The sequence below is a fragment of the Carassius auratus genome, chromosome 17, assembly GCF_003368295.1.
Source record: "Carassius auratus strain Wakin chromosome 17, ASM336829v1, whole genome shotgun sequence".
NCBI classification, from domain to species: domain Eukaryota; kingdom Metazoa; phylum Chordata; class Actinopteri; order Cypriniformes; family Cyprinidae; genus Carassius; species Carassius auratus.
In genome coordinates, this window is record NC_039259.1 from 7,146,157 (window position 1) to 7,173,057 (window position 26,901).

General features: G+C 36.1%; 1 protein-coding gene across 3 annotated transcripts in view; it reads left to right on the plus strand.

The window, feature by feature from the left end:
- The first annotated feature begins 2,532 nt into the window (after window positions 1–2,532).
- LOC113117083 (solute carrier family 35 member F4) overlaps window positions 2,533–26,901 on the plus strand; it is a 29,358-nt gene continuing 4,989 nt past the window's right edge. For 2 of the 3 annotated variants that reach the window (XR_003294125.1, XM_026285488.1), the window contains exons 1-6: window positions 2,533–2,752; window positions 19,861–20,161; window positions 21,717–21,936; window positions 22,964–23,089; window positions 23,184–23,376; window positions 24,789–24,878. Coding sequence is in view for 2 of the 3 variants with exons in the window: in XM_026285488.1 (XP_026141273.1) it covers window positions 2,533–2,752; window positions 19,861–20,161; window positions 21,717–21,936; window positions 22,964–23,089; window positions 23,184–23,376; window positions 24,789–24,878 (1,150 nt within the window). In the remaining variant the exon portion in view is untranslated. Of the gene's footprint in view, window positions 2,753–14,074; window positions 14,466–19,860; window positions 20,162–21,716; window positions 21,937–22,963; window positions 23,090–23,183; window positions 23,377–24,788; window positions 24,879–26,901 lie in introns of those variants that run through there. The other variant, XM_026285489.1, reaches the window with a different exon arrangement.

Consider the following 26,901-nt stretch of genomic DNA (forward strand, 5'->3'; position numbering starts at 1 on the left):
CCTGTGTTTGACAAAACCAAAAGGTCTTGAAAAACGTTGTTAATAGCTCCAAATGTACTGCAGAAATAACGAAAAGCAGGATTCAATATTTGAAATACTAATTATTCATTTTTGAAAACATTTGTCTAACAATATGTATGTGATTTGACCAATAAGCCTAAACAATGCAGAAAGAAAGAAAAAACCCCGATTTGGATGTGTACACTGATGTGTTTCAAGGCATAAGGAAAATATGCTATTTTTGCCCAAAGGTTTACCCACAAGACATTCTTGGAAAAACATAAAACCTTTTTTAAAACATTTTTCAAAATTCAAATTCAAAACAAATATTAAAACCGACATGAATCCAGACGGGCCCCTAATACAATTATTAAAATTAAAAATATTAAAATAAATGTTATTGCACTGTATGTTTTTCATTTTACCAAAATGTAAAAAGCTGTATTTTAAGGTGTCCATTGTGTACAATTAAGTATGGAGTTAGTGAACTGAGTGAGCAGGAAAGTTTGGGGTTTCGGTGTCATAAGTTGCTGTTCTGGCCACCAAACAGCCATAAGAAGTGTGAAGAATGGTAAAAGACAGAAATGGCATAGCAGGCTGGAAGGAGAACAAATGGAAACAAAACAACGAATAGAGCAGATTGGTTTAGCCAAGACTGAGGGAAGGAAAGCTTATAGAGTCTGGCGCTGTAATTGGGCCACATATGAAACTCAGCATGTGTCCTTCTCTCACAGAAAATCCGAGAGCACCCTGAGAAAATTCTCCTCCCTATGCTGGAGATCAATTTCACACAAAGTGCTAAGGATTTGCAGCAGAACCATAGAGGAGTCACTTAAATAGACTTGGCTTATGATATTGGACTGGGTTTGGCCTGGACCTCAGCACTTTTATGTGCACGGTCTGTGCAGGAAGCATTGGTTTTGAGCAGAGGTGCTCTAAGCTGAGACCAGCATCTCAAAACAGCATTCAGAGGCATTTCATAGTGATTTGCTCTAGATCTGAAAGTGTGTTTTTACTTGTGTGGGAGAGGTCCAAACTGTGTGGCTAAATGGACGCAATAACACTTTTATGACAACCGTGCCTCTGTGATTATAGCTAAAGCATGTATTAGTCATTATTGTATCACTCACATTAACGATCACGAGTGGGGAAAAAATATCCCTGAAAGCAAATTCCGTGCAGCTGGCTGAATCTAATTTTGTCAGGCAAAATAGCCTTGTGGAACCATCTCAGAGCTACTTCACTCTCACTCTCAAAGCCTCATAAATATTTGACCGAAAAAAATAAATAGAGACACAGCCGCAGGCCACTGAAGTATTAAAGTGTAACATATGTGCACTAAAATATAGAGAAAGCATTTCCAGCACAGAATGGACAAACACCAGCTCTTCACTTTTCTATCTCTATCTATGTATCTATCTATGTATCTATGTATCTATCTATCTATCTATCTATCTATCTATCTATCATGGAGACGTCTATTTGATGTATGCATTATGGAAGACAATTTTTAGAGCATTTGTTCATCTGTAATACATTTACAGGACGTTTCCTATCAGATGTCAAATAGACGTCTATTAGATGTCTTTATGATGTTTATGATGTAGAATGTATGTAAAATAGACAACTTACAGACGTCTGTCAGATGTTCGTACTCCGCAGACGCTTTCTATATCAAACAATCTTTAACAGACATCTTGCAGATGTACATGTGCTAGCTGGGTCTATATCCTTGTCTGTCTCAGATTTTGGGTATAAACCTTTTCTAAAGTGTTTTCCAGAAAATGTAGAACACCCTGTTCACTGTCATATCCACTTATTTATGTCCATATTTTCTGTGTTGAATATTTCACTATTCAAGACATACTAAGCTCATAAACTTTGTCACTGCAATGCCTTGAAAGGCACATTGCAACATTGCATGCTAAAATTTTTCAGTAAGGAGCCCAATAGTAACATGATTAAGGCACCACCACGGTGCACTCGTGTCTCCTCTTTTGTAATAACGACGGCACTCCACTGCGTCCACTCTACCGTGATATCCGAATCTTCTTTTGAACGGGTTCTTGTTATTGATTCATTCGAACCGAATCGCGTTTGTAAATCACAGGAGTATGCTAAAACGGTGAGTGTGAAGTGGGTTATATATCCCAAAAACAAAACCACATTTTGTAAAATCACACAATCACAATAAAATCACATTGCTAAAGTAAAAATACAATGTGGAAAAATGAATTTTACAACAAAAATTAAACGACGACAGCTGAAACGAATCAGTGAACCTTTTTATGAAACGAATCGATTCGTCCGAATGAATCGGACCTCCCAGTGCTTGCTGCCATCTGTTCGGAGCAGCGTGACGCCCCCTGCTGTCTGATGCATGAAAGGCGCTGGGCAAGTTTCACACAACCCTGAGCGACTCCTCAAAGCAACGTGTGCAGGAATTTGACTCGGGTGATGCTCTCAGCAGCGGGGTTCGTATGGTTTTCGCGTGTGACCTAAAAGCTGCCGTTTTGCCTGTGCGGAGGTAAAATGAGCAGCACGGAGATCCAGAATTCGGGAGAGGAGCCCTGCGTTCGCCTGGAGCACCTACCGGGCAAGAGTCCGCACCTAGCGGGCAAGGCGTCTCCGCAGGTGAACAACCGCTGGGATGCGCCTCAAGTGACGGCCAACGGGGTCCATGACATTGAGGACCGGATTTTACGAATCACTGGTTATTACGGCTATAAACCCGGGTACTCCAGCCACAGAAGTAAGTGTTCAAAAACACACGCAATAACAAATGCAATAGTCATGCAGTCGAGATCAAGTCACGGCTGTCTGCACGCTGTGTTGGCCTTGAACGACGAATCTATCAATACGTATATTAATATGAATATAAAGGAAACACATGCAGTGTGGACTGTCTCATTTTGTTTGTATGGTTCATGAGTTATGTGCTTACTGCATAAATCTGAACAACACAGTCGGCAGAACTTTCTGTCAAAGTTTTGGATGTAACAGTAGCCTATGGAATATAATGTAAAATATAACAGTATAATGTGAACAGGATAGAAGTAGAAATAAAAATAAAGAATGGACAATTAAGAATAAATTAGATTTAAACTATTCAAAATGTTACAAATATGATAATACATTATATAATAATAACTTGGCCCTTTAAAAACAGTTAAACAAAAGTAATTTAGTGTCAACAAATATAAGTAGCCTATCTTGCAAATGTCTGAAGACAACTGTGTGGTAAGCTAAATGCATATGGCTTTTTTTTTTACCTTTTATTGGCTTATGTTGTATGAAACTGACTTGTTTATAAATAAAGCTAAATCATACTGCTCAGCAGACTCATAAATGCAATGATTGTAAGTACAAGGAAATCACAAGCAATACACAGATGTGTGGTTAGACAAAATGCACAGGTTGAAAGACACTTATTTGTCGAACACTTATTAAAATGACAGTGTGAATGGAGTAGAGTAATGATTGGATCCTAATTATAGTCTGTGTGCCATTCCTGAATTTCAATACCTCAGTCTATTTTTATGCAATCGAAAGAGTCTTGGCACGTTACAGATGTGAGGTTCCACTGTTGTAAAGCATGCGGGATTTTAATGATTTTTATTATTGTGGCTAAGTGCACATACCACACAATGGTCAATGCAGGAGTGGTGTTGCAGCCTGTGTCTCTGGTGTGCCATTATTACACTGGCGCAGTGTGTAAGTACATGAATCATATCTAATGGATATCAGCGTGTAGTGTATGTGTGCATGCATTTGTGTGATGAAGTCCCTGAGGACGGTAGATGGTAAAGTAAACTCAGCGCTGCATTCATCTTTGACACTCGTTTTGTTACATAAGCACATCACACATGATGGTCTGTGCCAGAAATGGCAATTAAAGCAAAAAACAATGGGTACAACCTATTCAAATGGCTTTTCAAATGAATTTTCTAAAACATTTTTGTTCTTTTTACAATTGCTTTTTACTGTTCTCAACCAAAAAATCTCTTTGAAAGTCCAAGAAGGTTTTTAGAAGATTTTTTTTTATGCGAAGGTGTCACATTTAAATGTTTCCTCTGGGACTGTGTCATGCTCACCGCTGTTTTAAGACCTGACTCAGCAGTATATGTAGTGAATTAAAGTGTCAGTCATAGACAGACAAGAAGAACAATCACCATCCATCCCGAAGAACTCAACTCTGTCTGTAATTTATGTCAAAGTCCAAAATTGTTGCTTTGGAAAACTAGTTAAGTGTTTAAGGTTTAGTTAAGTTAACGTTTTACACTAATCCATATAGTCGATTGTATATTTAATCCTGAGGAAATGGACAATGGCAAGTATTTTTTGTGATGAATAAATGCATCAGTTTAATTAGTTAAAGTCAAGATGAAAGAGCGTATGCAACCCTTTTGACCTCTTTATAAGTTTTACTGCATGAAATATGGTATTAAACAAGAAAAAAAAGCGGGATTGATTGGATTGTGAAAAGTGGCCATTGACAGACCTACTGTAAATTTGAACCTAAAACACATTTTTGGAGAGGTTTCCTGACAGGGACTTGGAAGGTGAAGGTCATCCTCAAGAGCATCTCAACCATTAGTGTTTGTGGGACCTTTTCTTTTCCAGTATAAATTCAAATTTCAGGCTAATTTAATGTTTGCATAATTTTAAAAATGAATATTAAATTACATTTTAAACACGCATTTAGCAGATGCTTTTCAAAGTGCGTTCAGGCTAACATTTTTTACCCAACATGTGTACCCTGGGAATCGAACCCACAACCTTTTGCGCTGCTAACACAATGCTCTACCACTGCGCATTGTGTATGTTTATAATATTTATGATAATTAATGTATAATAATCGCACAATTAAATATACTATGCTTTTGTATGTTTCAAATATATATTATAATAAATGTATAATTTATATTTTTAAAATATACTGGCAAATTTGCGCGGGTGACACTCATAGTGTAATATATGTGCATATTTACACTGCTGTCCAAAAGTTTGGAAAAGCCCCAGGTGAAGAGGGGTTTTGGACAACGTCATCATAAATCCTTATTATTTTGTGATGACTGCATTAATAAGGGACAACACAAAATATGTAAACACTATATTACATAAACAATGATTTCACAACATGGAAAAATAGCTATTAATAGCTATAAATAATTAAACACTAAACTGTGTTCTGCTTGGTCTGTTGTGCTCTATTGTAAGTAACATAAATTGGCAATCAATCAGTAAAGCTATAAAGGTGTGTGACCCAATAATCCAGAGAAAAGAAACCATATATTACCCCACTGACAGGGTAACCAGCCATCATAGTGCTATGGAGGCACAGCCATCTATATTTAACTTTTTTCTCCTCACTTTTTAACAATGCTGGATGCAGGGGCGTCATGAAGAGTTTTAAGGGGGTATGCAAGGCTGAAATTTAACCCCCTTCTTCTAGATTTTTTATCTTTTTCAGTTTTTTCTTATGACACTTAGTAGGAAATTGTAAGAAACTGAAAAAGAAATGATTATTATTGAAAAAGAAAATTATTATTAAATCCAACAACAGAACAATTGCTATGGAGCCAGTTCCGCTGCTAGCCATTTTGGTGCCCTAAGCATAACTCCTTTATGATGCCCCCCACCCCGATCCCAAGAAAGAAAAAAAAAAAAGTTTGTTTTTGCCAGTGTAATTTTTTTATTACCAAACATAACTCAATACCAATAACACACAATAGCAGCATCACAGTATAAAACTTAAGAACATTAAAAAGAGAAAGAAAATCTTCACAGCTTTGCTGACTTTGTAAACAGTCAACAGAATAGCAAAATAAAAAAATATCAAAATAATCCAGACTTTTTTTTTTTTTTTTGCAAATTCAATGTCACTTTGAATAAATTAAATTAAATAATCATCGATAAGTACTAGGGCTGTCACTTTTGTGTCACTTTTCTTATTTATTGGCATGAAGTTTCATGGCAAAATTTTCGGGGTCCAGAGAAGAGCGTTTTTTATTCACTATATGTCCAGCAGTTGAGAAGACGTGCTCCGACCGCACTGATGTCCCAGGGACACTCAGGTACAGCTGTGCAAGGTGGGGGTATTACTGCCAAGTTTTCACCACAAAAAAGCAAGTCGCTATCAGCTTGCAATGGTCCTTTTCATAACTCAGAATCTCTTGTACTGTAACTAGATGCACGAATGAGGAGAATTCGCGTCTACCCTGCCGCGAGACCTCCAAACGCGCGGAAACACGTCTTTACATTGTAAGTTATAATAACATAGTTTGCTAATGCTAACATTAACGTCAGCAAGTTCGAGGTGCATTACGATTAGCAGCAGCATGCACATGCAGCACATTTCACGTACCTTCTAGACTAGACCGGACTAGACTAGAGCAATTATTAAATATCTTTCTTGTTCCCCCTTTTTTGTTACATATACATGGCTAAAATGTGCCTAATATTTCTATAGGCTAATGAAATAATACCGGCATTAAAAAAAAAACCCTACGCACAGTGCGTGATGCGTGTGTTGGGAGCGGCGGCGCTGTATGGAGCCATTCTTGTCTATGTCCCTGGTTTGGCAGTGAAACAGTCAGGGCGGGTCTAAGGTAAGACGGCAATGTCAATCAACAGTCTTGGGAGTGGCCTTCATCCGTGTGACGTCACACAGACAAGAAGCTGAGAACGGCTTGATTTGAAAAAGGGGATATTATTTTTAAGGATTAAATCAAAACCTCTGGGTGACGTTTTTATCAATATAGGGTGGTTGTGTACACACACTCCCAACACATATTTATGTTCAAATAACATGTCAAAGTGATTTTTGCATCCCTTTATTTTTAGTAGTTCAGAATTGTACTTAAAAAGAGTTATCACTGTTTTTGACCTGTTATCTTTTATTCTAATAAATAAACTTATATGACATCAACATTTAGACACCAGTTAAATTTACACTTCTCGATTCAAATTTCAATATCACAGCAAAAAGAACTAGCCAAACAAATTTCAAACATTAGTTCACCTATCCCTTTAAATAATAAATGCTCTGTATTAGGCCAATGCACATTAACATCAACTTGTCTCCCTCCTTTTGGTTTATTGCACAAAATAAGCTCTTAGACCAAAGGTTTGATTCTTAAATGTTCTGTTCATCATGACCATTGTAAAAGTCAAATGTAAAGGGAGATTAGTTCATGTCCTAATGTACATTATAACTTGAAGCTACTGAACCCCAGCAGCTCCTAACCTACTCATGATGGTACTTTCATACCAGCTGGATGTAATTGCATCAGATCATACTGGATGAAATATCAGCTGCAGCTTTACAACATGCATATGCTGTCTTGCACAAGTCCTACAAAAAAAGCGTACACTCTGGAAACTTTTGCAACTGTTTGCTAATTAGCTGAAAAAGCCATCAAACCCGTCTTGAATAGGACCAAGAAAGAATCATCCAGCAAAGCCTTTGACAGAAACAATCTGCTGGTGTCATCCGTTGTCTTCTGAGCTCTCTTCTGAGTCAATGTGACCCAATCATCTAAACCTCTCTGCATCGCACACATGCCCCCCCTCCATCCCCACCCAGACCATCTCGCCTATAGAGCTATTTTTAGCTGCAGGCCTAATGGGACTCTTCTCATCTACTTAGCCAGAGAGACGATGTTAACTGTAGTCTCACTTTGGGAGCTTTACAGACTTCAGACAGATGATGTAAGTTATCGTTCCTGAATCATTAACCCAAATAAAAAATAATGTTCACCCTTTACCAGTCAGTCATTTAGATGCTATTATAGTTTACTAATACTTTTCTATCTTCTTTTCCATTTTAATTTTAAAGTATAATTTTTTTTTTTTATTAACTTTATAAAAAAGTCTATACAGTTTTTTATAGTTTTAGTTATTGTAGGTATTTAAAAAGGTGGTATTTCAGTTGTTCTTTATTCCATTTCAAGGAGCGTTTTTTATGATTTTACGTTTAGTCAATTATGATAACACCATGTGAAGTGCCCAATTCTTCTGGAATACACAAATTGATTTGTGTGTGTGTGTGTGTGTGTGTGTGTTATCAGAATAGACAGTATCAGACATTGCTCTAAAAAAGGTGTTGTTTCTAAAAAAATAAAAATAAAAAATCTGAGAACATTAAAGGTCCCGTTTTTCATGCTTTTTTGAAGCTTTGATTGTGTTTACACAGTGTGCAATATAACACAGTATTTTTCACACAATTCACTTATCCGTATACTGCTGTTTTCACTGTCATAAAAACGGGCTGATGACTTCCTTGTTCTATGAAGTCCCTCCTTCAGAAATACGTAATGCGCTCTGATTGGGTCAGCGGTTCCTGTGTTGTGATTCGACAGCAGCTGAGCGCAGGCTGCCCTCCTGGTAACACGATTGGGCTAGTTTTGGACTAGTTTTGAGAAGCAAGTTGGCAGGATTTGTTTTGAAAACCTTGCAATCCTGATCTGAAAGGACGTGCTGGAGATGTACCTCTAATCACAGAACGCCTTCAAAAGAAGAGATGCGCATGAAATCGCATTTAATTTTTTTGCACAGCCCTAACATCTAGTTAACAAAGCTAAACAGCGTTGCCCTTTGTGTAGTAAGTTACAGAAACTGTTAAACGCACCAACTTAAATAATAAAATACACTTACCGGTTGTGGTCCATAAACAACACCTTCTCCAGACAAAGAGGGAACTGCTCCATCTTTCAAGAATAATCTTTGTGCGAATCCGACATTAAACTGATTGAGATTGAGGAAGCTGTCCTCAGCAAAATGTGCTGGACATAGTTTTACATGTGGATTATAATTTTCGGGAACCAAATTAAACATAAATTGTAACCATTAATCTGCAAGTACAGCATCCCTGGGGAGCCCAAACAAAGATGATTGGACTCAGATATGAAAATAACAGCGTTTCAAAGACATGGTGACGAACACAACTCTTCCTTCTTCTCCGTTGGAGCACAACAAGGCCACGCCCCCCTGTTTGTGTATTCTTGTGGGCGGAGGTTAGTCAAAAAACTGTTTTTGTGATGTCATTACTACAGGAACTAAAGGGATGTAGTCCAAACGGGTCGGTCGATGTAGGCGAATTCTGTTAAATAAAATATCTCGCTTGATATTGAACATTGAGCTTCAGAATTTTACAGATATTATTTATACTCTAACAACAACATTACACACTAACTAAAGTTTAAAACATGGGATCACTAGGAACGGGACTTTTAATGTAGACATTTGTCTGAATGTTGTTACAATAGGTAAACTTTGAAGCAAGTTACATCTGAAAACGAATTATGTTAGAGCTTAACAGAAAACTTTTTCAAGTACTTTTAAGGCTATTTTGTGTGAAATCATGAAATCAAAATGTACACTTGTCATGCAGCCACAGATAAAGCCTCAATGTTTCATGAAACATAGAAATATTAAACTAAATATCACTACATTCACATTGGCCAAGTGGTCTTTTCTCTAGATTATTGGGTCATACACGCCTTTATAGCTTTGCTGATTGATTGCCAAATAATGTTGGAACACAACAGACCAATCAGAACACAGTTTAGAGATTAATTATACGCAGCTCTAGAATTTTCAATGTTGTGAATTCATTTTTTATTTAATAAAATGTTTGCATAATTCGTGTTGTCCCTTATTAATGCAAAGTCATCAGAAAAATAATACTGATTTCTGCTGTTGTTGTCCAAAACCTTTCGGCCTTAGTAAATCTCTCATCAGTATTTACGGCTTGTGTGTAATTGGAGGAAACATGTTTACATGCTGCATCAGCACAAAATTTCCATTATATATTATACTTTTATACTTTCTGTGCACTCCTGTGCTGCCCCCATCTGGTCATTTGACATATATCTCTGCCCTCTTCCATTGATTCATGATGATAAATTTATAATCCCACTTACTCGGAATGCTGAATCTCTCTTTCACATACATACACACACACACACACACGTTTGTTTTTGTGAAAAGTGGGTTCATCCCATAGGCGTAATGGTTTTTATAATGTAGAAACTGTATATTCTATCGCCCTTCACCAACTCTACCCCTAACACTAACCCTCACAGGAAACTTTGTGCATTTTTACTTTCTCAGAAAAACTCATTCTGTATGATTTATAAGCGTTTTGAAAAATGGGGACATGGGTTCTGTCCTCATAAGTCACCCTCTCCTTGTAATACCTGTGTCATACCCATGTCATTATACAGAGTTGTGTCCCGATATGTCACAAAAACAAGAGCATAAATATTGATCGTGTGCACATTTGCTGCTAACATGGTTTTTATAGGGTTAGCATTAGGGTTGGGGAATCATCAGGTTTGAGTTCATAAAGGAGCTGCAACCCCTTTGCCTGGCCAAAAGATGTCACTCTTCTCATTTTACAGTGGTTCTAAAGAGCTCTAGTATACAGGAAAGCTAACTTTTACCGTTCCAGTATGTGCAGCCCTAAAAGTGACTACTTGGACATGGCCATCTTTGCTCATGGCCCTTATTCGTAACAAACATTTCAGTTAAAGCATCTCTGAATCTGAATCATAATTATGAGATAAAAGTCAAAATCTTTGGTCACGTATTTGACTTTTTGTCTCATTATTGTGACTTTGTATCTCATATTAATATATTATAATTATGACTTCCTATGTCATAATTTAGGTTGACCAAAGCATGACTTTCTTTCTTATGCAGCAGAAATGGGCTTCCGTATTTGTTAACAGAAAAGTCCAGGTTGTGTCCAATCCTCTGTATAGACTAACCTTTACAATGTATTTTCAAAACGGTAATTGTGATTGGAAAGCGATAAAGACAACAAAGGTCATATATATGCAAATCACACAGCTCCTCCACTCTTTTATGGGGTTTTGACAAATTGGTTATGAAGTGTGTATAACACTCATATTGTGTGGGTGCACTATTCTCCTCTCGTCTCGCTCTCGTCTTGTAGAACGCAGCTAATAGACGCAGATAAAGGACGCAGCAGGTCTGTGGACAATGGTGGAGGAACATGGCACTGATTTAAATGACAACGGTTCTGAATGGTAGCGTCGAAGGTGGAACACAAGGGCCTGGCGTTGCTATGGCAGGACGCAAGAGGAGGGGGACACGGGGATGAAACAACGGGCATCCTGAATGGCAGGTGTCTGTTTGAAAAAGCGCTTGAGAATAAACCACCACTCAGTATAGGTCCATATTTGTGTTTTTTTTATTTTCCGTAAAGGAGGGTTTGATTATAGTTTAGTGTCTGCAATATTTAAACAATATATCAGCAAGAGAAAAGTTAAGTCATTTAAAAGGCTGTGGTTTAATTTTCTTCTTGGCATCACAAATTATATGGAGTCTTGACACAAAATCCATCATCTAGTCTGTGTGTGTATGTAATATAAGCTTATATTTCAACGGCGGAAATATTCATCTTTCTTTCAATATTTCTGTCTTACTTTGCACGGCTGCGGTTTCTATTTTATGGTTGTGAAGAGCTGTATGTACAGGAAAGATATTTATATACGTGATTGAATGCAAACTCAATTGACTAGAGGGGAAGGGTTGTATGTGTATGTGTAAAGAAACAACTCGTGGTCCGATAAAACATTTATGTTAAATTATATTACAGTGGATCTAAAAACTATTCGGACCTTTATGAAAGAAATAAAAAATGTTTGAATGTCACTGATAGCCAAGTTCCACTGTAGGTTTCTTGTTATGAATAAATAATGTAACTACACTGTTCAAAATGTTTTTAAAGTTATAAAGAAATTAGTACTTTTCAGCAAGAGACTGCATTAAATTGATCAAAATTAACAGTAAAGACTTTTAAAATTGAATAAAAATTAAATCTATTATGAATAAATGCTGTTCTTTTCTATTCGTTAAAGAATCTTTATACAAAAAAATATATCATGGTTTCCACAATAATAATAAGAAATAGTTTTAAAGCACCAAATCAGCATATTAGAATGTTTTCTGGAATAATGATGCAGAGACACACACACACACACACACACACACACACACAGATTTAATTATATATATAAACATTAATTTATCAAAAATGTTTCTGTACAAGGAAGCCTTCTGTAACATTAAGATTAGGAGTTTGTTTGTTCAAGGAGGAAATAAACATAGTGGCAGTGAGATTCATTTCCTGGCATAGTACAACCAGAACTGCTGAGCTCATCCTAGAAATCTGACTCTTCATGAAAACCTGCTACAAATTTAGCAGTATAATAAGTGCTGGCTATGCAAACAAGCTTCATTTGAGTTCAGGAGCATGCGGTGGACCACAATGCAGCACGTGTTTGTGTGTGTGGTGTTAAATCAAGCCAGCGTGAATGAATGAGAGACAGAAAGCTTTATTTTTGTGTAAGGTTGTGTGTAATGGGAGGAAACAGATGTAAGTGTGTGTGGGTGTTTTGCTAATCTAATGCATTGCTGGGACCACTGGAACAAGCATCATTGAGACATATTAAATGCAAGGCCATGAAAACCGCAGACGGGGTGTAATGCATCCTGCTCTGACCAGGCAGGCCTACTAAAGGGGTACTCGATACTTGAACTGGTCTGTGATTTAAAGACTCCCTTTAGTCCAATAAAGTCCCAGCACAGCACAGCTCACACAGTAAAGCAACTTTTATGGAATAGTTCACCAAAACATAAAAATAAATAATCTCACAAGCAGCATCATTTATGACATTTCGAACATTTTTAAAGAAACATAAAAGGAGATACCTTGTTAAATGTTGTAGCTACTCCTTTCTTAATGCAAAAGCATAGTGCACTGTCCACAAAACCATTCCATAGCTTGTTTTGCATTGTTATTGTTTCTCATTAATCATAATTATGAGACTAAAATTAATAATTATTAATGTTTTGTTTTTTTTGTCTGATTTTTACATATGATTCATTTGTTGGTGAACTCTCAAATTTGACTATGCTAAATAAAACTGTGCTAGTTTTTATTATTATAATTCATTTTATTTAAATGGAAATGTTGTGTCCCAAATGATGAACTATACACGATGCACTTATAATTTATGTACTTTGTGCTGCATGACATGTCCATTATACATAGTTTTTTTTAGTTAAATAAGTGCATCATCCTGATACTTGAAGTGCACTATTTGTTGCACTTTTACTTGCACTATTTATACTGCAAAATAGCATGGAATAGTGTATAAGTACACTAATTGAGACTCACCTTTAGATCTGATTAAATCAGATCAGTTTTTTTATTAAAAAAGAGCAGCTCCGACATTCTGCTGAATTTCTTCTTTTGTATGCCACAATAAAAAATAAAAAAAGGAATTGCAATTATGGTCAATGTATCTTTAATAATCTGGAGAAGTAGTGTTCTTTTGTGGTCCGCAGGAAGAAATACCAAATAGGGCAAGTAAAAGATTACAGAATTTTCATTTTGTCCAGATTTATTGCTAAACATCAAATATCCATATCCTAAAAGCTATTCCCACTTAAACAAAAGTACAGTTCCCAGATTCCCACTTCTTGACACTTTGAGTTATTAACAGATGATATTGAATCATTTCATCCAGGAACGCACAGAATTGTCAGAAACAAGACTTTTTATGGCATCCCCCAAGGCTCTGTACTGGGTCTTATTAGCATAATGCTACAGAGACCCAGACAGCAAGACAAGACCTCTGCTAAAGCGAGCAGTGAAGGGCCTTCAAGTGGAGCACAAGTGCTGATGAAAGAAGCAAAGAGCATGATTGGGAAAGGAGAGAGAGAAAGAATAAGAAAACTCTACTAAATAACTCATTTTTATCATACTGCCTCTTCAATCTCATGTGGCAGAGATGGAACTGACTAGAAAAATGGCGGATTGGAAAAGCAAAAAACAATGAGGAGAAAGAGAAAAAGGGGAGAGAGGCCTATGCAGCATAATTAGCTCGAGCTGCTTGGTTACCTTCCAAACACAGCAAAGGATACCCTGAGCAGGAGAAGGGGCGGGGACAGAGAGAGAGAGAGAGAGAGAGAGAGAGAGAGATATGAAGGGGATGATTGCATTCCACACACACTTGAAGCTCAGTCTCCCTAGGAGACGCACTATAGCAGTATGACAGTGCAACATCTACACTAGAGTACGACTGTACGATTATATGTGCCACGCTGAGAGTGTGTGTGAGCCAGAAAGAAAGAGAAGTAAATTTGTCACTTAGCAGAAAGAGAGAAGTAACAGCAGGAGAAGAGCAAAGTAAAAAAATATCGAGAGAAACCAGAAAGAGACTGTGGGAGTGACAGGAGAGATGTGCGTGGGGATGAAGTGGGTTTGTCGGAGGAGGTGAGCCGTGCCGCTCATAGACACACACACACACACATTTCAAAAAGCTCAGGACTCCTAAGGAAGGAGGAGAGGATGAAGAAACACTCGGCCCGAGTGGCCCCTCTCAGCTCCTATAGCGCCCAGGTGCTCACCTGCCCCATCTCTGAAGGTAAAACAAAATTATTCTGTGGTTTTGATTACTTATAAAGAACAAATGTGTCCCCAGAAATGTGCTTATCTGAGAAAACGTTGTTTTGAAGTTCTTGAGTTAGTCTAGCCTAGTTATAGACTAGTATTATAATTAGTCTAGTAACCTTTTTATGAAAATGATAGAGGTTTTTTTGCTCATTTAGATAGCTAAACTAGTCTGTGTTTGAGCAGAGATGAAGAAAGATGATGTAAGCAAGTGAAAAATAGAGATATGTACGATTAAGTTTGTAAGTTAGTATGGCGTGAAATGTGTTGAGTGTGAGTTTATGTGTGCAACCAAGTAGAAAAGGAGCTGTAATCCCCCCTCAGCAGTTTAAATCACACTTTCAATATTAAATGACATTTTATTTACTGATGATACTGTTTATTTAAGTACAATGCCGGTTTCATGTTGCTGTTGTATTGTAGTCCTTTAGGGACTTTACAGTTTGTTAACTTGACAAAAATACAATTAATTGTTTATTAGTGTTAGTTCACGGTGCATTAACTAATGTTAACATTCAATTTAAATGATAAAAATGCATGAGAAAATGTTCAAAAACATTAACTAAGTCTAATAAATTCTGTAGAATTATTGTTACTTCATGTAAACTGATGTAGTTACCTAATGTCAACAAATGAAACATTTTAGTAAAGTCTGATTACTTTACTTTTTTGACTCTGGTTGTAGCAGCAGGTAGCATGTAGCGCAGTTGCATCATGGGATTGTGTGATGTTTCTGATCACAGTTTTTAAAACTTCCTGGTTGTACTGTTATCAAATCTGAAGCTGTAGCTTTTTGATTGTTTGTTTTTGGACTGACATGGGGTGACTGAATTTTCTTTTTGACAGTAAAAAGTACAGATATAACAAGGTCATAGAAACGGATAAAATAATTAAGAAATAATAAGAAAAATAGTTTTAACAGCACTGCTTGATTTATGTCAGCAACCCAACTACTCATCATAATTCAGTGTATATTACCAATTCCGGTTCCAAATGCCTTCTTGTAAAATGATGCTTATGAATCTCACTGCTGTAAAATAACAATAGCATTCTGTGCAGCGCAGTGAAAATATGTAGGGGCGGTAAACCAGGGATTTACCATTGATGTGACATTTCTGTGCCTCCACATCTTGGACCTGCGGTTCCCTGGTATTGTTGGTTTCTGCAGGTTGTTAAGCTATCCAGTCAATCCGCAGGATATATAAAAAGTCTGTCAGTGTGGGTGCACACTGTGGGGGCCCTTTTTCAGTATAAAATATGTCTAAAAAGTATATATATATTTTATATATATATATATATATATATATATATATTTTTTTTTTTTTTTTTTTTTTTACTTTAAAAAGGACATCATGTGAGTTGAGTTGTGGTTTAGCTGCATCTCTGTCAAAATTGCTCGTCAGTTGAATTGCTTGGCATCACACAGGATAAATTTGCTCATAACTGACGTACTTCTTAGGGTCAAAAAATCGTGACTTTTTCTTAGAACTTGATGTTATTAGCACTGTGCATTTTTTAGCTGTACATTGTCCATAATAAATGTCTTATTGAGGGTGGCCATGCTCATGTTTGTTTAGTGTGAACACTGGCTTGTAGTATTGGAAGATCAGGTAGCTTTGTGGATTAGAAGTTATTTAATAAAGTGTTGAGGTGAAATGAGATTTATTATATTAATGCAGTTTTGTGGCTTCTCCTGGGTAGAATATTGCAATTTTGACAGAATTTACTACCAGCTCAACATCATTGAATCTACATACATTTTTGTTGGTAAGGTGAAAATCATATGGAGCAACAATCAATAATGCAAAGTGAGGTCAGGGTCTTGTGTACTGTTCATTGAAGTATCCAAGGACTTTGGTTAATGCAGGCCTTTCCTAATGCTGTCGATTACAGAGCTTAGAATTTCAAAAGCCAACAAGACAAACACATGGAAAGTAAAAAACATTTATACTGAATTTGATGACTCTTAATATTTCCCTGAATTACAACTTCTTGAATGTGTAAGTGTCCAATAATTGTATAATTATTAAGTTTTTTTATTTTAATTAAGGTATTTTTTGCAAAAATCATCAATTATTATTATTATAACTAAGGTTATGTTTACACAAAAATTATGTTCTGAAAACAGAAGAAACACATACCTATTGGTTGAACATATTACTTTTTTCACATTGTTGTACTTTCAAAAAATATGGTATTGGTATTGTTTTATAGGGGCTCGTCCGGGATTAACAAAAACCATCCCAAGACATTAAAAAGTTATACATTTTGTACTGGTGGTAAACTTACCTTGGTTTGATAGTAGCTTGTGATGGAAGCGGTGTTGTGTGTGATGCTTAGTGTTGCGCTGTCTGTGATTTAGCCTGAAACATTAGTAATTATGGCAATGTTGTGCAATCTTCGGTCATTTCTGACCTGAGAGTTTTACATTTAGAATTTTTTTTTTAAATCGTAGCTTCACCAGAATGGTATGACTCTTGGTGACTTTATGGCACTTGGTATGTGAACACACACAAAAGAAATTCAGGACAGGATTCGAAAAAGCTGAGTGGTAATAAAACAAATAGTCGCACTCATTGTCTTTGGTCAAAAATGACCGACCATAGGAAATGAATGGGAAATGGGAAAAAATTTAAAATTTGTGTGTGTACAATCTACAAATCCCCCACAATGCAACTCTAAAACATCTACACCTACGAACTGGTGTAACAGTAATACTGCAACTATGTAAAATAAAATCAATAATTAAACTACAATGCAGTGAAAAATGTGGACAGCAAGGAAGGGGTTACTCTCTAAAAGAGTGTAAAACAGATAGATCCACTCACACACACACTTACTTACACACACATACAAAATTATACATACTCAAATGAATTGGTATGGCTTATAACCATATTATAGTCAATAGACTGAAATAAAAGGTTAAAAATCAGATCAGGCCCAGAAGGATTAAACTCTGATAAAGCATTCCTGTTCATTTTAGTTACATTTTATAGGATTTTAATGATTTGTGTAACAAATTGCTTTCTGTGTTCAGGTTTGAATGTATTAAAAATAATGCAAAAACCTACACTTCAAACCAACATTAAAAATATATATATATATATATATATATATATAAACCTTTACAAAAAGTAGTCTTTGAGAATCCCTTAATATGCATTTAAATCCACAACCTAATAAAAGTAAACAGTTATGTTTAAAACCAACTATGGAATTTACAAGCCTGTGTGTGTGTGTGTGTGACATGTGTGTGACATGTGTGTGTGTGTGTGTGTGTGTGTGCTCTTGTTTTTGTGTCATATCAGGACACAACTCTGTATAATGACATGGGTATGACACAGGTTTTACAAGGAGAGGGTGACTTATGAGGACATAACCCATGTCCCCATTTTTCAAAATGCTTATAAATCATACACAATGAGTTTTTTTGAGAAAGTAAAAATGCACAAAGTTTCCTGTGAGGGTTAGGGTTGGTGTAGGGCCGTGTGAGTGTGTGTGTGTGTGTGTGTGTGTAGGCGTGCTTGCTGACCCAGCACACTATGCTAGTGACCATGGGCCAGCGCACGTCATCTTTTATTCCTGGCTTAGTGTAAATTGATCACTCTGAGTCTACAGCATAACGGATCTTGGCTTTGTGATACTAGCGCTCTTCCCCTTCAGCATACTGATGTTGTCAGTACAGCCTCAATGAAGGACAGAATGTATTCTGATTGGCTGATTATTTGGTGCGCGCCCTGTGGTGTTGAGTTGTATGTATATCCCACTATATCTGAATGGTCTCTGTGCTTCTCCATGACCCCGTGGAGCTGTTTTTGACAGAGGCTTGTCTGTGCGAGGCAGGCAGATTTCTAACACTGTCCGGCTTTAGTGCTTCACCTGCAGGTAACTGACACTCACAGCTACTGATCGATACATCCGTACGAACCACAGAGAAACATCAGGGGCAGCCGCACGAGGACGTGTTGCTGAATTTCTCATGAATTAAACGCATCAACAAAGCACATGATTAGCATTTCTTAACCCTGTCTAAAAATAGTTTGTAGTGCGTGTTCCTTTGTTCGACCAAATAAAAGACATGGACGTTTTTGCAGTTTTACACTGAAGACATGCTTAACATAGTGTAGACTCAAGTGAAGACTCACACTTTAAGTCAATGGTTGCTCGAATTAAGGAATTTCCAGGAATTCCTTCAGTTTGTTACTGTTGTTGTGACAGCCAACAACAGCACAGCTTGACCCTGTGCTCATTTTTATTTTCAGCAATATTACTGACGTTTCTGTTTAATTAATTCACTTGTTCTTTTTACTCCACTTTAACAATTTTCCTAAAGAGACCAGGCGTGTGTTTCCTAAAACCATCGTTAGCTTACTTAGTTTATTCCATTTAAATCTATTGTTAACAATGGAACTGGCAACCAATCCCCAGAACAGAACAGCATACTAACAGAAGTTAAAATCCATCATGGCAGCACTCATGAAATATTAATACATGAAATATTATGAATATTACATTTGAATTTGGTGGTAAAACATAGTGTTGCACATTTTATTGGAGCAGTTTATCACTTAATTAGAAGCAAAACATTTACTAAACTGTGTAATCTGTTATAGAGACTACTGAACAGACATATCAAAGTTTCTTTTAAATGCAAAGAATTAAAAAATACAAATAAAGCTCTGTAAGTACTTGCATTGCTTATAACACTATAAGTGTGTCCTATTGGGTAATGAAAAGTCCCAAAGTGACTAAATGTCCCCACAAGTTTTTAGGTCCCTGTGAGTAGAACGGCTTATAAATCATACTAAATTATTATTATTATTATTATTATTTATTTATAATAAAAAAAATTGAAAAGCTCTTGATGCAGAAAGTTCCCTGTGTATAATTAAGTTTATATATATATATATGTATATATAAAATAGCAGAGAGTTTTCTATGAGGGTAGGCTTGGAGGATAGAAAATACAGAGGATAGAGGATAGAAAATACAGTTTGTACTGCTTAAAAACAATTATGTCTATTCCCGTGTGTGTTTGCAAAAGGACACAGGTTCAAATCCCTCCTAGAAAAATGACAACTGTGCTTGATGCTCCATCATTAGCATACATTTTCATAATAACGCATTTTAAGGTGATATATTTAACTAACATGATAACATTTAAATAAGAATACAAACATGTATTTAGACAAAGTTTTAACATCCTATGAATAGAATATGTACACTGAACACAGGTGGAGCTGCAGAACAGTGTACAGAAGAAGAATAAAAATAAGTGTTAGGGATTTCATAATCCTATTATATGTAATGAGGCAAGGAGATATAATGTGTGCAGTAATGGTGCAATACTGATCTGTGTGTTGCAGGAGAGGAGGGCTCAGAATCACATGCAGAGACTCCAGTCAGTGAAACAAGTGGAAAAGGCCCTGCATACCAGGCCTGCGCCAACACAGTGCTCAAGGTGCTGGGGGGTTTGCTGGTGGTGCTGTGTGTCTCCTCGTCCTGGGTGGGCATCACACAGGTGGTCCAGCTCACGTTCAAATCCTTTTCCTGTCCCTTTTTCATCACATGGTTCAGCACCAACTGGAACATTTTCTTCTTCCCCCTCTACTATTCTGGGCATGTGGCCACCACCAAAGAAAAACGGACGCCCATTCAGAAATTCAGGTGGAGTCAGAATGAATGGTTATGATGTGATGTGAACAGCAGAACATTTTGCAGGAAGTATAGAAGCGAACATGTGAAAATTAAACATTTACTAATTCGTATTTAGCAACATACTGTACACAGAGAAAGTTCCCCAAAGCAAGAATGGACAGCTCCAGTCCTGAAGGGCAACTGTCATGCAGAGTTGAGCTCTGTCCCTAAATATATATCAAGTAATCTGGTCCCACTTTATATTAGGTGGCCTTAACTACTTTGTACTTACTTCGTACAATGTACAGTTGTATCTGCTATTGAGGTGGGATATAGGTACGGTTAGGGACTGGTTTGGTAGGATGGGTGGGTTTAAGGTTGGGTTAAGGTGTAAGGAATGGGTCAACAGCGTAATTCTAAATGAAATTGCAGAAATTATTTCCAGATGTAACAACATGCAGGTATTTGTTTAATACACAAGTACATGAATGTATACAATAAGTGCATTTCTATCAAATTATTAATTTAAATAAGTACAGTTAAGGCCATCTAATATAAAGTGGGGCCAATAATCCTGAAAAATTTGGTTAGATTTTTCAGGTTTGATTGGGGAGTTAAACTCTGCTTTAGTGCAAGTGTCAGTAGAAACAGTTCAGTTCGATTCATGAGTAAGTCATTCTGAATGTTCCCAAACTTTTGAGGGGGTTATTTTAATAATTTCAGCATTTTTTTTTTGTCTTGTGGACAATATCTTGTTATTATTAATTGTTAATATCTTTTATTTACAATATCTTACTCAGGACAGTACTAAATAAAATATAACATGCATTTAGGATGATCTCTCTTATTTTTTGAAAATTACTTTTCTAGAATCACAGATTCTGCAAAGGGTGCCCAAACTTTTGAGCCCCACTGTATAAAGACCAATTTTATTATTCATTTATGTTTTTGGATCTTTTTTTTAAAGGAGATTTCAGTCAGTATGTAAAAGAGTGACAAGTGATAATTCAGTATGAGATTGAGGAACAGTTCCAAATCGATCTCATAAAAAATTATTTTACTAGTTGCCAGTTGTGTGTGAATTTCATATCAATTAAATGGTCAATGTACAATTTTTGGGAAAAAAACAGTGAACTTGAAGGTCCCCACTAATCTTAACCTTCAGGGGGCATATGCAAATCATACAAAAATATATAATTGAGATGCCACAAATTCTCCAAGTAGTTACAAAATGACATTAGAATTAATTCTAGTTTAATTTTTGAGTGTCATTCACATCAAAGCTTTTGTCATGGACTTTGTTCATTTGTACTTCCAAATATTTTAACTTGGCACGTCACGATTGGTTAAAAGATGTCTGAGAACCAGCTTTGCCATTATTGAAATCAAACCTGGTTTGAACTTTAACTTATTAACCTCTTAAATCTTAAATACCCCACAGATAAACTCTTGCAGATTTGCAAATCATTTGGTTACCAAACTAAACCTTCAATTTCTAGGTTAAGCCACTGGTAGGCTACAGTGCTGCATTATCAAAGTAAGAAAACAACAAAAACCTTAGTTTTTTTCTCATTTCTCTGTCTAGGGAATGTAGTCGGTTGTTTGGGGAGGACGGAATGTCTCTGAAGGTGTTTCTGAAGAGAACAGCACCTTTCTCAATCTTATGGACACTTACTAACTACCTGTACCTGTTAGCACTAAGAAAACTAACAGCTACAGACGTCTCGGCGCTCTACTGCTGCCACAAGGCCTTTGTCTTCCTCTTGTCGTGGATTGTCCTCAAGGATCGCTTCATGGGTGTGCGGGTAAGTGGAATATGTTTAACCCTATCGCCTCAGCAACCATTTGATTATGTTTGAAGCTGAAACCTGGCAAACCGTTTCTTTGGTACAAATGATATTTGCTTTAAGAATCTTACTGAATCAATACAAATGGAAGTCAACAGCTAATCAAAAAGCCTTTTTTAACCGGAAATGTTTTATACAAGTGGAATTGTGTACCAAAATGTATGCAAATTGACCATAGCGGGTACTATAATATTTACATTTATATTTATATATTTATAGGATAAACTCTAAATTATTGCCTTATAATCCTTGAGTTTGTGTTGCATTCTCTCTTCATTTTTTTAATTTATTTTAATACGTTTTTGAAATCTTATGTCACATTTTAGTTTAAAAACCAATTCTCACTATAAACTAACTATTTACTTTGCATTTGGCTTAAACTTTTAATTTTCTGTTTATTAAGTATTAGTAAAGTAGTTTTTAGGTTTAGGTATTGGGTCCGTTTAAGGGATCTATTATATGGTCATAAGTTTGTGTATTATATATATTTAAAAAATGTGATATAATAAGCTTAGTAAATCGTGGGAATTGGTGCCCAAAATTTACTTTTCTGAACTTGTCATTAGACTATCTGGAGACACTCAAAACAAAAAGTTATAATTGGTTTGTACTTTGTGTATGTACTTTCACTAACTCCACAACACCCCAAAAAATAGCTTGCTGTTGTGCATTATTTGGTAAGAGTGTCAGATTGATGGTTATGAAGAAGAAACGGGTGATGTGGCACACAACAGATACAAATGGAGAGTCAATGAGAATTTGTTCTTGTTTGCTTTGCCAGAAGCTGTTATTATGCTTACACCAGAGCTCTTTTGACTTTCATTGCACTTGATGTCTCAGATCTGGATACATAACTTTTTTTAGAATCTCCTTGAAAACTATCCACCAAAAATTTAATGATGCGCACTGATATTTATTGTGGTATAAACCTTAATCCTTATTAGACCTAACTGTTTCATAATGTCTTTGTAATCTTTTCTCTTAGATTGTGGCTGCCATTATGGCTATCACAGGCATTGTGATGATGGCTTATGCTGATGGTTTTCATGGGGATTCCTTTATGGGTGTGGCCTTAGCAGTTGGCTCCGCCTCCACTTCTGCTCTCTACAAGGTGAGTGCAGCTGAAAATAACAATTCCCAGAAGATCCTTGACGACCATTAAGACTCCTTTAGTATTGATATGCTTTTCCTGCAAAACCACTCAGGTGCTGTTTAAGATGTTCCTCGGCAGTGCAAATCTGGGCGAGGCTGCTCATTTCTTCTCCACCATGGGCATTTTCAATCTCATCTTTATCTCCTGCGTTCCCCTCATCCTGTACTTCACCAGGGTGGAGCACTGGGGCTCCCTCTCCTCTTTGCCCTGGGGTTACCTCTGCGGGGTGGCCGGCCTTTGGCTAGGTAATGTGAAATTATGGAATTACAGAAACCAATTCTTCAGACCTACTTTAAATATATATATGTGTGTGTGTGTGTGTGTGTGTAAATAATATATAACATCTACAATAATCTAAAATGTTTTTTGTTTTTTTAGTTTAATACTATCATTCAGAAAGGATAAATTGAATTGGTCAATAAGTGGCACTTATTAATGTTCCAGGTTTTTTTTATTATTATTATTAAATAATCTGGTTCTTTTGAGCTTTCTATTCATCTAAAAAAAATCCTGAAAAACATGTATCTCGGTTTTCAGAAAAATTATTAAGCAGCACAATTGTTTTCAAGAATGATAATAATAATAACAATAAATGTTTCTTGAGCATCTTTGCATATTACAATGATCTCTGAAGGATCATGTAACACTGAAGACTAGAATAATGGCTTTATAAGATAATTTTATATGATCATTACATTTTAAAATACATAAAAAAATACAATAGTTATTTTAAACTGTAAGGATACATCACAATATTTATATTTTACTGTATCTTTGATCAAAGAAATGCAGCTTTCTTAAGCATGAGACAAAATAATTTTTGAACAATGGTCTATTTGTTACTTGGATCACACTTTATTTTAAGGTCCAATTCTCGCTATTAACAAACCATTAACTATGACTTTTGCCTCAATAAACTCTTAATTTGCTGCTTATTAATCCTTAGTAAGGTAGTTGTTGAGTTAAGGTATTGGTTGGGGATGTAGAATATGGTCATGCAGACTATGTGCTTTATAAGTATTAATAAACAGCCGATACATTAATATGATAATTGGTATAATAATGAGAATTGGTCCCTGTACTAAAGTGTTACCATTACTTGTTTAAAAAACAATAGAAAATATGTTTTTGGCACTAAATGGCAAATGCTAACCAGCTGGGGAAAAACATTAAATAAATAAAACCTTTAGTTTGTACACAAGTACTGGCGTTAAATCATGCTGACGGTTTACCACTTGATCACTGCTGATTCAGATGTGAGTTAGTGTTGTAGTGGATCAAATACAACCCTTAAGTACACTTTCAAGAGTGCTTTAAGTGCTTAGTAAGTGAAAGAAATCAGGTTAGAATCATCAGTTTACACCTCGAAGTAGCATTCCTTAGATATCCAATATGTGCTGCATCAGTCTATGTACAGCATAATAGTAACCGATCCACTTATATTTACTCTATATTTGAGCTGAAGTGGAGCTCTGTATCTTTGGGGTGTTTTAAGGATAATATGATATCCATTCTCTTTTGTCACGGATCCAAATCATGTGACATTCTCTGTGTATTTGGCCACTTAGAGAGGATTGAATGACACAAAATGCTATATGGCCCAACCATAACTTAAAGTTCCTGTTTTTGATGCTCTCTCTCTCTCTCTCTCTCATAGTATTTAACATCCTGGTCAATGTAGGAGTGGTGCTCACGTATCCTATCCTCATATCCATTGGAACGTTACTCAGTGTTCCAGGCAATGCAGGTGTGTGAGTCTACGTTGTACATCATTTGTACTTGAAAATTACTATTACTGTTTGAAAATATGTATATTGTACAGTCACGGCCAAAAATATTGGCACCCTTGGTAAATAGGATCAAAGAAGGCTGTGAAAATTAATCTGCATTGTTAATCCTTTTGATTTTTTATTTTAAATAATCACAAAAATGTATCCTTTCATTGGATAGTAAGAATTTAAAATGGGGGGAAATATCATTATGAAATAAAGGTTTTTCTCAAATACTCGTTGGACACAATTATTGGCACCCCTAGAAATTCTTATGAGTAAAACATCTCTGAAGTTTATTCCCATTCATATTCACAATTTTGAGCACTCCAGTTTATACACTGTTGAATATAAACATGAAATTATCCAGCCATGGCTACCTGTTTCACAGAAATATAAAGAGGAGGGAAAACAAAGCACGAATTCCCTTAATCATCCATCACAATGAGAAAAACCAAAGTATATATTTCTGATGTGCAGCAAAAGATCATTGAGCTTCACAAATTAGTGAAGTGGCTTTAAGAAAAGAGCTAGAGCAGTGAAAATTCCCATGTCCATCAAAAGGAGATTTTTAAGAATTTAATAAAATGTTACAAAACCGAAGTGGAGAGGACGTGTGTCTATATCGTCATAATGCAATGTGAGAAGGAGAGTTGAGTGGCTAAAGGCTCTCAAAAGATTACAGCTGGAGATGTGCAGGTAATAGTTGAGTCTCTGGGTCAGAAAACCTTAAAAAAGATGGTCAAACCGTACCTACATCACCACATGTTGTTTGAGAGGGGTACAAGAAAAATTCTCAAGCATATTCAGTGATCAGACACGACTGGAACTTCAAATGGGACTGGCTTCTATGATCAGATGAAACTAAAAATGAGCTTTTTAGCAGCAAACACTCAAGATGGGTTTAGTGAAAACAGGGATAAAAAGTCCCCCATGTGTACAATTAAATATAATGCTTTATTTTTGATGTTGTGGGCCTATATTTCTACTGGAGGTCCTGGACATCTTGTTTAGACACATGGCATCATGGATTCTATCAAATACCAACAGATAAGAAATCAGTAAGTGACTGACTCTGTTAGAAATCTTATAATGTACCATGTTTGGATCATCCAACCGTACAATAATCCAAACACAAACCTCAAAAACAACACCGAAATGGGTCTCTGAGCTCAAAACCAAGCTTCTGCTATAGCCATTCCAGTCCTCTGACCTGAACCCTACGGAAAATGAGAGGAGTGAACTGAAGAGGAGAAGCTGGGAATCTGAAGGGATGTCTGGAGTGTTTCTGGATGAAGGAATGGTCTCTGATCTCTTGTGAGGTGTCCTCTAACCTCATCAGGCATTATAGGAGAACATTTAGAGCTGTTAACCTGCAAATGAAGGTTTAAAATAAAAGGGTACCGTTAATTGTGGCCTATGTGTATTAGAGAAAAACATTTATTTCATTATATTTATATAAATTTCTCCCCATTTTAAATTCTTATTATACAATGAAAGGATACATTTTTGTGAATTGATCTTTAATAAAAGATCAAAAGTATTAACAATGCAGATTAATTTTCACAGGCTTCTTTGATCATATTTACCAAGGGTGCCAATATTTTTGGCCATGACTGTATAGGTGCGTGTGTGTGTGTGTGTATAATAGTCATGTAGCATGGGTATATTTGTAGTAGTAGCTAACAATACATGTACTGTATGGGTCAAAATCGTAGGTTATTCTTTTATGCCAAAAATCATTACAATATTTAGAAAAGATCATGTTATATTTTGATATTTTTTAATTTTCCTACCATAAATATCTAAAAACTGAATTTTTATTAGTAATATCCATTGCTAAGGACTTAATTTGGACAAATTTAAAGGTGATTTTGAAAATTTTTTGCACCCTCAGATTCCAGAGATTCAAATAGTTGTATCTTGGCCAAATTTTGTCCTATCCTAATAAATCATACAGCAATGGAAAGTTGATTTATCCATAAATGTACTCTTTTGACT